Here is a 14,383-nt window from a genome sequence, read left to right on the forward strand (position 1 = left end):
CCCGGGGCGGGCACTTCTCACCACCCTCCTCTCGCAGTCTTTCCTATTGGCTTACGCAACGACCTCGCGGCGCCGAGTGTTGACGCCACGCCGCCTCCGCCGGCGAAGGGTGACGCATTGGTCCCGCCCCCGGCCGCGCCTGGCTTCCCGCGGGGCCCCGCCCTACGGGCCGACGCGGCGCGGATCCCGCCCCGCGGGTGACGTGTGGCGCGCGCGGCTTAGCCGCCCCGGCAGTTGGTGCAGCGGCGGTAGGGCTGGGTGCGCTCGCTTCACCCCTCCCCTCCTCCGTCCCGGGCCCCCACCCAGCCGGGCCCAGCCGCAGCCCCAGCCCCAGCGGCCCGTCCCGTGCGGGCCCTTGTCGTCCCCTCAGCCGGCGACGCCCCGGGCCGGCCGCCCGCCACCATGGAGCTGGAGGACGGTGTGGTGTACCAGGAGGAGCCCGGCGGCTCCGGGGCCGTGATGTCGGAGCGGGTGTCCGGCCTGGCCGGCTCCATCTACCGCGAGTTCGAGCGGCTCATCGGGCGCTACGACGAGGAGGTGGTCAAGGAGCTGATGCCACTGGTGGTGGCCGTGCTGGAGAACCTGGACTCGGTGTTCGCGCAGGACCAGGAGCATCAGGTGGAGCTGGAGCTGCTGCGGGACGACAACGAGCAGCTCATCACCCAGTACGAGCGAGAGAAGGCGCTGCGCAAGCACGCCGAGGAGGTGAGGGCCGGCCGGCTGGGAATGCGAGGGCCCGGCCCGAGGGCGGGCCGGGGGCCGGGGGTCGCGGTCCGTCTCAGGATGGGAGGGGCGTCGGCCTCCTGGAGGCAGGCCTGAGGCCGAGGCCAGCCGGACCGAGCCCGGCGGCCGCGAGGTCCCGGGACCCCCGGCCGGCGTTGGACGCCCAGGCAGGCTAGTGAGTGTCCAGGAGAAGAGAGTGAGATGGGGGAAGCAAGGCCCGGGGAGGAAGCCACAGCCTGGCCTGAGGGCACCTGGGATTGGCTGAGAGCGGAGATTTTAGGGTGTCTGCTTGCCTCTTGTAGTTTAGAGAAGTTTCCGACCACCGTGGGATAGTCAGATGGCGGTTCAAACTTTTACCACGGGCGGGGTGGGGGGGGCGCATTTAAACACTACTGCCCTGGATATGTAACTTCCGCTGGTTCCAGCACCTTTCCTGGGGGTTGCTGCTTTGGGAAGTTAGAGATCTCCCTCTTTCGGCCAGTTTCTTGTTGACGTTTTAACCCTACTGAGAAAGAGGTTTTATTTTATGTTTTAAGTGCCTTGGTTGACACTTTGTCAACAGTTAGATGTTGTATAACAATACTCTGTAAATATGGAGAGTATGCAATTTTATCTTATTGGTATCCCACATCAAAGCTTTCTTCCTTGTCAGGTGGTAACCTTGGACAGTTCCCTTTAAAAACCCTTTGTTTATTTATAAAGAGGACGAGAACGGGGTGAGGGGCAGGTTGAGGAGGTGTGGGTGACAGTTGGCAAGCCTTTTCAAAGACTACAGTTTTCAGGTGCTCTTGGCCAGCTTTTAACTTTAGTGCCTCAGCAGTGTGACCTCGGTGCCCTAACCTTGAGTCTGTGAACCTTTTGCAGCTCTGGAGTGCAAGTGACAGGTCTTTGACTTCTTGAGACAGTAGAGGATTTTAGCTTTCAGGATGTGTAGGCATTATTTCTGTGGAACTTATCTAATACAGGTGAAGTGTCCTATTCATCTTTGTTTCTTAAGCATCTAGCAAACCTGGTTAAATATATGGTGATTGAAGGAAGCTAAATAATTATTGAAGGAACGACATGTTGTATTTCAAAAATACTTGAAAAGTTTTTTTTTCTTTTTTTAAATTTATTTATTTATTTATTTATTTTTGCCTGTGTTGGGTGTTCGTTGCTTCACGAGGGCTTTCCCTAGTTTTGGTGAGTGGGGGCTGCTCTTCGTTGTGGTGCGCGGGGTTCTCATTGCGGTGGCCTCTTTTGTTGCGGGGCACGGGCTTTAGGCGTGCGGGCTTCAGTAGTTGTGGCACGCAGGCTCAGTAGTTGTGGCTCGCGGGCTCTAGAGTGCAGGCTCACTAGTTGTGGTGCGCAGGCTCACTAGTTGTGGCACACAGGCTTAGTTGCTCTGCGGCATGTGGGATCTTCCTCGACCAGGTCTCGAACCCGTGTGCCCTGCATTGGCAGGCGGATTCTTAACCACCGCGCCACCAGGGAAGCCCCAATACCTGAAAAGTTTTAAGGATGTGCAGCTCATTTCCTAAGACTAAGTAGTACCACCATTTAAACTTATTGTCACTTACACCTTTGTACCAGGTCTTTCTTTTTTAAAATAAATTTATTTATTTATTTATTTATTTAGGGCTGCGTTGGGTCTTTGTTGCTGCGTGCGCGGGCTTTCTCTAGTTGCAGCGAGCGGGGACTAGTCTTTGTTGCGGTGCGCGGGCTTATCATTGTGGTGGCTTCTCGCTGCAGAGCAGGGCTCTAGGTGTGCAGGCTTCAGTAGTTGTGGTGCACGGGCTCAGTAGTTGTGGCTTGCGGGCTCTAGAGCACAGGCTCAGTAGTTGTGGCACACGAGCTTAGTTGTTCCGTGGCATGTGGGATCTTCCTGGACCAGGGATCGGACCCGTGTCCCCTGCGTTGGCAGGTGGATTCTTAACCACTGTGCCACTGGGGAAGTCCCTGGTTTTTTTTTTTTTTTTCCTTAAGCTTGACTGTATGATGATTTTTAGTTCTGATTTTGTGATCCATTTGTCTCAAAGGAATGCTATTGAATTTGCCAAACAAAATTGACTTTATTTCAAGAGTATTTCCAAGTATATAGGGAAGGAAGGGTTGAAAAAGAAAATCTAAGGATGGAATCAAAATTTCCACTGGTTTGTTAGCTGTTTATGGAACTCCTGAGATGACTTGCCATGTCTTCATGCTCAGACAGGTCCTTGCCATTGTGTGGATGTAAATGGAAAGACTGTGGAATTAACCAAATATACACACAGGTGAGGAACAGGCCCAGCATGACCTGTTACTGCAGATAAAAGAAATTACTCCTTTCAGCCTTAAACTCCTGTCAGTCCATGTAAACATAGGCAAAATGCCAGGGTCGCACGTGCCCAGAAAACCATCTGCCACAGGTTGCAGAATCAGAAAATAAAACTAAGCTGCTAGACTCTGGATTGTATATTAATTTCTTAAGTAAATGACTTTAAAAAAATAGATTATCCAATGACTTTCTTTGTAATTTATGCTTTTTCAAATATGTCTGTAAATTTTCTATAATGAAACCTTTGGGCAAAGGGCCATGATCTGAGAATACAGAACATTGATGTAATGCTAGATGAACCAACTTCCAGACCATAAATGTAAAACCATCTTGTTGTCAGTTTTCATGTAAGATCATAAATCAAGTTTTACCCAAGTACTCAGAAATTCAGTCTTAGTCCAATATGCAGAAATGATTCTGTGTTTAATTTTCTTTGAGTGTTTGTGGCCTTTAATATGAAGACTATTTCCATAAACAGTCTGGTATTACAGCAAAAATGCCTCAGGGTATTTACAGCAAGAATATTTGAAAGTATGGAAATTGACCATCACCAGAGAGAGTTAAGTAAATTCTGAGCACCTTTGTGGAAATTTAGGAGGATATGTAAATAACGAGGATGTTTTAGGAGGTGTGAAGTGCTTTAATCTCTTGCTTGCAGGAATTCTCAACAAGGAATCAGGAAGTTAATCTTTATTATAATGGTACTAAATTTGAATACCTTCTGTCTTTTTAATTGCTTATTTGAATTTGTTGTGTGGAGTTAGCCTGATGGTTTTGAGTCTATAAAAACAATCTGAAGGAGGGCTGATTTTAGATAGATTTGTAACCAGCTTCAAATGCTAATCAAGAAATCTATCATTTTATAGCTCTCACCATTCTCCCCTTTGGGCTCCCTGCTCCAGCCATGTATATTTTTTCCATTCTTTAACCAAGTCCTGTCTGATGCCTTTGCCCATGCTGTTTCCTTGGCCTAGAGCGCTTTTCCCTTAGAGCTTCACCCTGGCTAGCTCCTCACTTTTGGCTCAGCTTAAATTTCACTTCTTCTGCTAGACTTTTCCTGTCTACTCTATCCAGAGTAAGCCTTGTGAATCTATGAACAATTTACCTGTAAATCAATAATTAAAAAAAAATCTGGAGAGGGAATTTCTGGGCGGTCCAGTGGTTAGGACTCGGTGCTTTCACTGCTGGAGCCCGGCTTCAACACCTGGTTGGGGAACTAATCCCACAAGCTGAGTGGTGCAGACAAAAAAAAAAAAATCTGGAGAAAGATGTTATTCTTGGGGAAGAATATATTAGTGTTTTTTATGTTTTTGTTTGTGTAAGTTCTGATTCTTTTAAAATAGACATGATTTGTTTTGAGTAATTAAAAAAAAAAAAGAAAACTTCCCTGAAGTAGGCAAATGAATTAAAGAACTTTTTTTTGTAGGAATTTAGTTTTTAAAAATTAAAAAAAAAATTTTATTGACATACAGTTGATCTACAATGTCATGTTAGTTTCAGATGTACAGCAAAGTGATTCAGTTATACATAGGGAATTTAGTTTCAAAGTGAGAGTTTATTTAGCATGATTGGGTGGAGGGAGATTGCACATAAAAATGAAGATGTACCCTCTTCATTCTCCGTGAGTGGTAGAAGCATATATGAAGAGAGAATATCTTTGCTGGGAAGAAGATGTTGTGATTATGTGATTTTATGACTGCTTTTCTGTGGCTTTTTGTCTGAAAAAGACTGGGGTGATTAAGTGCAGAGATGAGAGATATTACTGAGAATATTCTAATTAACTTTTCCCCAATGAATCACCACTTAAAGAAGTAACAAAATGGATGTTTTATATTAAGACTTTAATCAGGTTGTTTTCTTTGGAAGTCTATGAACATGCCAGTGAGTGATAAGACTTGTGGGCAGGAAAGCAGGCATTGATACTGATTTTTTAAAATCGATGTTATAGTTCTCACTGATTCATAAAAGTATTTTAATCAAAAGTTAAGGAAATTAATTTTGATTTGTTTGCAAAATAATTTACAATGAAAGTTCACTTCTTTAATAAACACTTAAAAAGGAATATTTGAAGTCTTTTCAATTTAGTTTTATGATTTTTTTTATCAAGACAGGAGTGAAGAGTAATTTTGAATACTTCAGCTTATATTTGTTGATGGTGGCTATTGAGGACTTAGGATGCTAAAAGTGGAAATTCCCTATTTGCTTCAATGTTAAGTTTATTTTGTGTCTTTAGCACAGTTGTTATTTAAATTGGTAATTATGATGTTTATTCAGATTTTTAGCCTTAATTCTATTACTCTAGTGTCAAAAGAAATTTAATTCGCTATTAAGTAGATTATGGGGATTCCCTGGTGGTCCAGTGGTTACAAGTCTGAGCTTCCACTGCAGGGGTCATGGGTTCCATCCCTGTTCAGGAAACTAAGTGGAGCAGTAGGGGAAAAGTAGTTTGTTTATATGCACAGATGATCTGTTAGTAGGTCCATTAGTTGTTAACATTTGACATAAAGTTTTCAAACACTTTTAAAAAGTGAAGTCTCTCTGTGGCACCTGTTCAGTGTTTTGTTTTTTTTTTTAACATTTATTTAGGCCATGCCGGGTCTTTGTTGCGGCACATGGGATATTCATTGCGGCTTGTGGGATCTTTAGTTGCAGCATGCAGGATCTTTTTTTAGTTGCGGCATGCAGGCTCATAGTTGCAATATGCATGTGGGGTCTAGTTTCCTGACCAGGGATCGAACCGTGGCCCTCTTCATTGGGAGTGTGGAGTCTTACCCACTGGACCCCAGGGAAGTCCTTGCATTTGTTTTAAATAGGCTAACTTGATTTTTTCTTCTGTGAAAATTTCACTTTATATATTTGCCACCATATTTTTTTCCTTGAAACCAGTATCCTGTGGTATGTTCAGGGAATTAAAGATTTTTGCTCCAAGGATTGACTGAGGTGCTGACTTCATTTCCCTCTTGGTTCAGTTAGAGCAAGGGTCAGCAGCTTTTCCGAATGTTATGTTACCTCTTAATTTCTAAGTTTTAGAATGCTCAAAATACACTTTAGTGCTTCATTGATCTCTGTATGCCCAAATTATTTTGTATATAAAATGAGTACATTTTAAAATACACTTAAAATACATATTTTAAAAAATACCATTGTTTTTTCTTGCAGAACTATTTGAAATAAGCTTCACACTGCCCCTAGTCAGAGTAGATATGTCCCTGCGTCTTGTCAATCCCTGCTTCCAGGCACTTTCTGAAATGAACAGTGTATTTGTTCTCTAGGGGAACGTGTGTACATTGGTGGGAGGGGGTGTGTGTTACCTTGTGGAATGGTAATCAGTTAGTTAACCATTGTTTAGCTATTAAGACAGATCTTACCCTTTACCTTTAGCGATTTCTGAATTTAAGTATCTAACTGAGATACATTATATGTCCTTGGGATGGTGACATTCACATTTTACTTATTTAAAATCACAAGAGACTATCAAAATGGGTAAGGTACCAAGATGGATTAGTAGAGTAAGAACTACTCACTAGATTACTGTGGTATAAGCCATCGGTCACTGATCCAATTCGGTGCCTATGTTTGGTATGTAAATTTCTTGGACTCCTTAGCTTACCTTTAACTACACACTGCATACTTAAATCACATGGAACCTTTTGGTTCCCAGGAGAGCTAGTATTAGACTGTGGCCAAATACCTGTTCTTTTGTTCCCTTGACCAATGGTTGAGTTGTTTTAAAAACACCTTTTTTTTTTTTTTTTTGCCCTGCTCAGCACTCATAATGAGTATAGATGTTACCTAAGTAAATTACTAGGTTGAGATAAGAAATATCAGCATAGACCCAATTTAAAAATGTATGCAATGTGCTTATTCAAAAAGCTGACATTTAGAAATATATGTGTGTAGGGCTTCCCTGGTGGCGCAGTGGTTAAGAATCCGCCTGTCAGTGCAGGGGACACGGGTTCGATCCCTGGTCTGGGGAGATTCCACATGCCACGGAACAACTAAGCCTGTGTGCCACAGCTGCTGAGCATGCGCTCTAGAGCCCGCGAGCCACAACTACTGAGCCCGTGTGCCACAACTACTGAAGCCTGCATGCCTAGAGCCAGCATTCTGCAACAAGAGAAGCCACCACAATGAGAAGCCCGCGCACTGCAACGAAGAGTAGCCCCTGCTCGCTGCAACTAGAGAAAGCCCGCACACAGCAATGAAGACCCTATGCAGCCAAAAATAAATGAATAAATATATAAAAAAAAGAAATATATGTGTGTAAATTCTATACATTTTGAAGTTTTGGCCAGTGATATTTTGTTATTAGCTTTAATACAAGTCTGTGGAATTCACTTAAGAATTCTGGTGTCTACATACAGACTGAAAGTGAGGGGATGGAAAAAGATATTCCATGCAAATGGAAATCAAAAGAAAGCTGGAGTAGCAATACTCATATCAGACAAAATAGACTTCAAAATAAAGAATGTTACAAGAGACATAGAAGGACACTTCATAATAATCAAAGGATCAATCCAAGAAGAAGATATAACAATTGTAAATATATATGCACCCAACATAGGAGCACCTCAGTATATAAGGCAAACGCTAACAGCAATAAAAGGAGAAATCGACAGAAACACAATAATAGTGGGGGACTTTAATACCCCAGTCTCATCAATGGACAGATCATCCAGACAGAAAATCAATAAGGAAACACAGGCCTTAAATGACACATTAGACCAGATGGACTTAGCAGCCGAATACACTTTCTCCTCAAGCGCATACAGAATGTTCTCCAGGATAGATCACATCTTGGGCCACAAATCAAGCCTCGGTAAATTTAAGAAAATTGAAATTATATCAAGCATCTTTTCTGACCACACGCTATGAGATTAGAAATCAATTACAGGAGGGACTTCCCTGGTGGTCCAGTGGTTAAGACTCTGCATTTCCAATGCTGGGGGTGCGGGTTCCATCCCTGGTCAGGGAAACTAAGATCCCACATGCCGCACGACACGGCCAAAAGAAAAGAAGAAAAGAAGAAAAGAAAATCAGTTACAGGAAAAAAACTGTTAAAAACACAAACACATGGAGGCTAAGCAATATGTTACTAAGCAACCAGTGGATCACTGAAGAAATCAAAGAGGAAATAAGAAAAAAATACCTACAGACAAATGATAATGAAAACACAATGGTCCAAAACCTCTGGGACGCAGCAAAAGCAGTTCTAAGAGGGAAGTTTATAGCAGTACAATCTTACCTGAGGAAACAAGAAAAATCTCAAATAAACAACCTAACCTTACACCTAAAGCAACTAGAGAAAGAGGAACAAACAGAACAAAAAGTTAGTAGAAGGAAATAAATCGTAACGTTTAGAACAGAAATAAATGAAATAGAAGAAAACAATAGCAAAGGTCAATGAAACTAAAAGCTGGTTCTTTGAGAAGATAAACAAAATTGGTAAACCTTTAGCCAGACTCATCAAGAAAAAAAGGGGACAGGGCTCAAATCAATAAAATTAGAAATGAAAGAGGAGAAGTTAAAACTGACACAAAGGAAATACAAGGGATCATAAGAGACTACAACAAGCAACTATCATGCCAATAAAATGGACAACCTAGAAGAAATGGACAAATTCTTAGAAAAGCACAACCTTCCAAGACTGAACTTGGAAGAAATAGAAAATGTCAACAGACCATGCATAAGTACTGAAATTGAAACAGTAGTTAAAAGACTTCCAACAAACAAAAGTCAAGGACCAGATGGCTTCACAGGGGAGTTCTAGCAATCTTTTAGGGAAGAGTTAACACCTACCCTTCTGAAACTCTTCCAGAAAATTACAGAGGAAGGAATACTCCCAAGCTCATTCTATGAGGCCACCATCAGCCTGATACCAAAACCAGAGAAGATATCACACACACATAAAAATTACAGGCCAATATCACTGATGAACATAGATGCAGAAATCCTCAACAAAATACTAGCAAACCAAATTCAACAATACATTAAAAGGATCATCCACCATGATCAAGTGAGATTGATGCCAGGGCTGCAAGGATTCTTCAGTATCCACAAATCAATCAGTGTGATATACTAGATTAACAAAGTGAAGAATAAAAAGCATATTATCATCTTAATTGATGCAGAAAAAGCTTTTGATAAAACTCAGCACCCATGATAAAAGCTCTCCAGAAAGTGGGAATAGAGGGAACTTACTTCAACATAATAAAGGCTGTATATGACAAACCCACAGCTAACATCATTCTGCACTGTGAAAAGCCGAAATCATTCCCTCTAAGATTGGGAAACAATCCTATTTACCATCACATCAAAAAGAATGACAGGTTTTGGTAACTACAGATGTGATGGGAATAGGGAAAAATAAAGTGTGGATAAAAATGGGTCCAGGAATCGGGCAGCTATGGTTTCTCAAGTAGCTGCTTTAGTCATTAAAGCCTAAATGTCCATTCTCTTAATCACACATCTGAATTCCTAAAGTAGCAGTATTTTGAGTCATCCCTCTTGTTGAGTGTGCTGATAGGATCGTCCCTTCAAAACCACAGACCCAAGGGCCAGGTTTTGGGCAGGGAGGCTCTTGCCTACCAGACCTGTGGAGACATCCCACCGCCCCCTCCACTGACTGCCTTGCAGGGTAGGGTGTAGTAACATCAGACTAGACATCAGGATAGTAAATCCCAGGGTTTGCTTAAGGGGTGGTATGGTGATAACTCAGTTGGTTTACACTTCTAATAGAAGCCCATGTAATCTAAAATAAAACTGCCTATATCAAGTCGAAAAAAAAAATATAATACCTAGGAATAACCCTACCTAAGGAGACAAAAGACCTCTACTCTGAAAACTATAAGGCACTGATGAAAGAAATCAGAGATGACACAAACAGATGGAAGGATATACCGTGTTCTTGGGTTGGAAGAATCAGTATTGTCAAAAGGACTATATTTCCCAAGGCAATCTGCAGATTCAGTGCAATCCCTATCAAATTACCAATGGCATTTTTCACAGAACTAGAACAAAAAATTCTAAAATTTATATGGAAACAAAAAAGACCCTGAATAGCCAAAGCAATTCTGAGAAAGAAAAGTGGAGCTGGAGGAATCAGGGTCCCTGACTTCAGACTGTACTACAAAGCTTACAGTAATCAAAACAGTATGGTACTGGCACAAAAACAGAAAAATAGATCAGTGGAACAGGATAGAAAGCCTAGAAATAAACACATGCACCTATGGTCAATTAATCTATGACAAAGGAGGCAAGAATATACAATGGAGAAAACGCAGTCTTTTCAATAAATGGTGCTGGGAAAACTAGACAGCTACACATAAAAATATGAAATTAGAACACTCTCTTAACACCATACACAAAAATAAGCTTGAAATGGATCAAAGACCTAAATGTGAGGCTGGACAGTATAAAACTCTTAGAGGAAAACATAGGCAGAACACTCTTTGGCATAAATCGCAGCAATATCTTTTTTGATCCACCTCCTTGAGTAATGAAAATAAAAACAAAAATAAACAAATGGGACCTAGTTAAACTTAAAAGCTTCTGCGCAGCAGAAGAAACCATAAACAAAACGAAAAGACAACCCACAGAATGGGAGAAAATACTTGCAAACAAAGTGACCAACAAGGGTTGCTACGACAGTAAAAAAAATGCAGAAGATCTAAATAGACAGTTCTCCAAAGAAGACGTACAGATGGCCAAAAAACACATGAAAAGATACTCAACATCACTAATTATCAGAGAAGTGCAAATCAAAACTACAATGAGGTAACACCTCACAGCAGTCAGAATGGCCTTCATCAAAAATCTACAAACAATAAATGCTGGAGAGGGTGTGGAGAAAAGGGTACCCTCCTACACTGTTGGTGGGAATATAAATTGGTACAACCACAATGGAGAACAGTATGGAGGTTCCTTAAAAAACTAAAAATAGAACTACCATATGATCTAGCAATCCCACTCCTGGGCATATATCTGGAGAAAACCATAATCTGAAAGGATACATGCACCCCCACATTCATTGCAACACTGTTTACAATAGCCAAGACATGGAAGCAACCTAAATGTACATCAACAGAGGGATGGGCAGAGATTATATGGTACATATATTCAGTGGAATATTAGCCTATAAAAAGAATGAAATAATGCTGTTTGCAGCAACATGGATGGATCTAGAGATTATCATACTAAGTGAAGTAAGTCAGACGGAGAAAGACAAATATATGATATTGCTTAAATGTGGAATCTAAAAAATGGTATAAATGAACTTATGTACAAAGCAGAAATAGAGTCTCAGATGTAGAAAACAAACTTATGGTTACTGGGGGGGAAATGGGGGAAGTGATAAATTGGGAGATTGGGATTGGCATATACACACTACTATATATAAAATAGATAACTAATAAGGACTTACTGTATAGCACAGGAAATACTCTCTAATGACCTATATGAGAAAAGAATCTAAAAAAGAGTGGATATAGGTATATGTACAACTGATTCACTTTGCTGTACAGCAGAAACTAGCACAACATTTTCAATCAACTGTACTCCAATAAAAATTAAAAGAAAAAATAATAAACAGTACATTTCAAGGGAAGAAAAAAAGAATTTTCGTGTCTAGTAGTTTGGCATAGTTCTGCTGAAAACGTTTGAACTGAGCCATGGGAATTTACATGTTAATACAATAGAGAAGTTTCTAAGTTGAGGATTTAGAATTATTATTGGGAACTTTAAAAATACCGTTTTTTTTTTTTAAGAGGAAGGTGGTGAATTAAATTTTTTGAGTGCCTGCTCTGTATCATGTACTCTGCTACATAATTTATTTTATTATTATTTATTTATTTTGTGGCTGCGTTGGTTCTTCGTTGCTGCGTGCAGGCTTTCTCTAGTTGTGGCGAGCAGGGGCTACTCTTCGTTGCGGTGCACGGGCTTCTCATTGCGGTGGCTTCTCTTGTTGTGGAGCACGGGCTGTAGGCGCATGGGCTCAGTAGTTGTGCGTGGGCTCAGTAGTTGTGGTGCATGGGCTCAGTAGTTGTGGCTCGCGGGCTCTAGAGCGCAAGCTCAGTAGTTGTGGCGCATGGGCTTAGTTGCTCCGTGGCATGTGGGATCTTCCTGGACCAGGGACCGAACCCATGTCCCTTGCATTGGTGGGTGGATTCTTAACTGCTGCGCCACCAGGGAGTTCCCCCCCTTTTATTTTTGAGGTCAGTAAACTTTTTCAGTAAACCACCCCCAGCTTTTTATTAGGAAAATTTTCAAAAATACAGAAAAATGAAAAGTATGTTTATTATCTATATATTTGTTACCTGGATTCAGTAGTTCTTTTATTTATCTACCTACACACCACGTACATATGACAAAATATATACATACATACGCATATTTTTAAATTGCTGAACCATTTCAAAGTAAATTGCAGATGTTATGACACATCACCCTTCAGTACTTAAAGTACTTATCCTAAAAATGAAAGCATTGTACCATATAACCACAATTTTATTTACATAGGAGAACATTTTCTAATATCTAATATTCCATTTGAATTAATGTTTAGGAACAGAGTACATGTCAGTTATAGAGGTAAGTTAATATTTTTATAGTGAACTAATGTCACTCACCTGGAAGGAAGAAATGATTGCAGTTTAGCTACTTTTCTGTAAGAAATTTAAATCTGAGATTTATAAAACAATTAAAATTGGTTAAAAATTTTTATTTAAGATTATAGTATAAAAATACCATGGATTATTTTTCCCCTTTGAAACTTAGAGATGCAGAAATTGAGAAACTACCCTACATTTAATGTTTTCTCTGGTAACTTTTTTACCTTGTTTCTGACTGCTTACCTGCTCCACTGGGATTTATAGAGCCTGAGAAGAATTTTTTCCTTGTAATTTGAGGTCCTGCTGATTGGATTCTCCGCAGGGGATGGGTCTAGGATTTTTGTGATTCTGGATTCTGTTATTGTCCTTTAAAATGTATTTTCACTTGCTCTTCCTGCAGGTATTTTTTAATGGCTGGGCAGAAACTCCATGATCTTCTAGTTCTTTCCTATCCCGTTCCCATAGGTAGATAAACAGGAGACATGAATAATCAGAAAGAACAAATATATATTGAGCCAGGCACTGTTCTAGACTCTGAGAATGTGGCCACAAACAGATCAGACAAGTAAGGTAACCCTTGCTTTCTTAGAGTTTATATTGTAATAAAGAATAAACAAACCAGTTAATTACAGATTGTAATCGGTGTTACACGGGAAATAAAAAAGGTGAGGTGATACAGAGTAAAGAGGCAGGCACTTTAGATGGAACAAGCAAACTTATAAAAGGGAAGCTGTCCATGCAGGAAATAATTCATCTCATTATTTAGATATGAAGAGTAATTATTTAGATATGAAACTTTAGGTATAATAGAATTTCTCCTACTCATATTCTTTTTTTTTCATTTTTATTTTTATTTTATTAGTTATTTATTTACTTTTGTCTGCATTGGGTCTTCGTTGCTGCATGCAGGCTTTCTCTAGTTGCAGCGAGCAGGAGCTACTCTTTGTTGTGGTGCACGGGCTTCTCATTGCGGTGGCTTCTCTTGCTGTGGAGCACAGGCTCTAGGTGCGCGGGCTTCAGTATTTGTGGCTTGCAGGCTCTAGAGCGCAAGCTCAGTAGTTATGGCGCATGGGCTTAGTTGCTCTGTGGCGTGTGGGATCTTCCCAGACCAGGGATTGAACCCATGCCTCCTGCATTGGCGGGCAGATTCTTTTTTTTTTTAATTTCATTTTTTGTGGGTAATTCTTTTTTTTTTTTTTAATTATTTTTGGCTGCATTGGGTCTTTGTTGCTGCGTGTGGGCTTTCTCTAGTTGCAGCGAACGGGGGCTACTCTTCGTAGCAATGCGTGAGCTTCTCATTGTGGTGGCTTCTCTTGTTGTGGAGCATGGGCTCTAGGCACACAGGCTTCAGTAGTTGCAGCATGCAGGCTCAGTAGTTGCAGCACACAGGCCATAGAGCATGTGGGCTTCAGTAGTTGCAACGCGTGGGCTCCGTAGTTGTGGCTCACAGGCTCTAGAGTGCAGGCTCAGTAGTTGTGGTGCACAGGGTTAGTTGCACTGTGGCATGTGGGATCTTCCTGGACCAGGGATCAAACCCGTGTCCCCTGCATTGGCAGGCAGATTCTTAACCACTGTGCCACCAGGGAAGTCCCAGCCTACTCATATTCTTAAAAATTCACAAAAGTGATGGGAATTCCGAGGCGATCCAGTAGTTAGAACTATGTGCTTTCACTGCTGAGGCGCGGTTTTAATCCATGGTCGGGAAACTAAAGTCCCGCAAGCCGCATGGCGTGGCCAAAAAAAAAAACACCAAGTA

General features: G+C 41.3%; 1 protein-coding gene across 4 annotated transcripts in view; it reads left to right on the plus strand.

Moving 5' to 3' along the window:
* The first annotated feature begins 202 nt into the window (after nt 1–202).
* Nucleotides 203–14,383, plus strand: part of SPAG9 (sperm associated antigen 9) — a 154,313-nt gene continuing 140,132 nt past the window's right edge. For 2 of the 4 annotated variants that reach the window (XM_068531565.1, XM_068531566.1), the window contains exon 1: nt 203–705. In XM_068531565.1, coding sequence (XP_068387666.1) covers nt 403–705 — 303 coding nt within the window. In that variant the 5' untranslated portion in view covers nt 203–402. The remainder of the gene's footprint in view (nt 706–14,383) is intronic. The other 2 variants (XM_068531568.1, XM_068531569.1) reach the window with 1 other exon arrangement.

This window comes from Eschrichtius robustus, chromosome 20, assembly GCF_028021215.1.
Source record: "Eschrichtius robustus isolate mEscRob2 chromosome 20, mEscRob2.pri, whole genome shotgun sequence".
Taxonomy (NCBI): Eukaryota; Metazoa; Chordata; class Mammalia; order Artiodactyla; family Eschrichtiidae; genus Eschrichtius; species Eschrichtius robustus.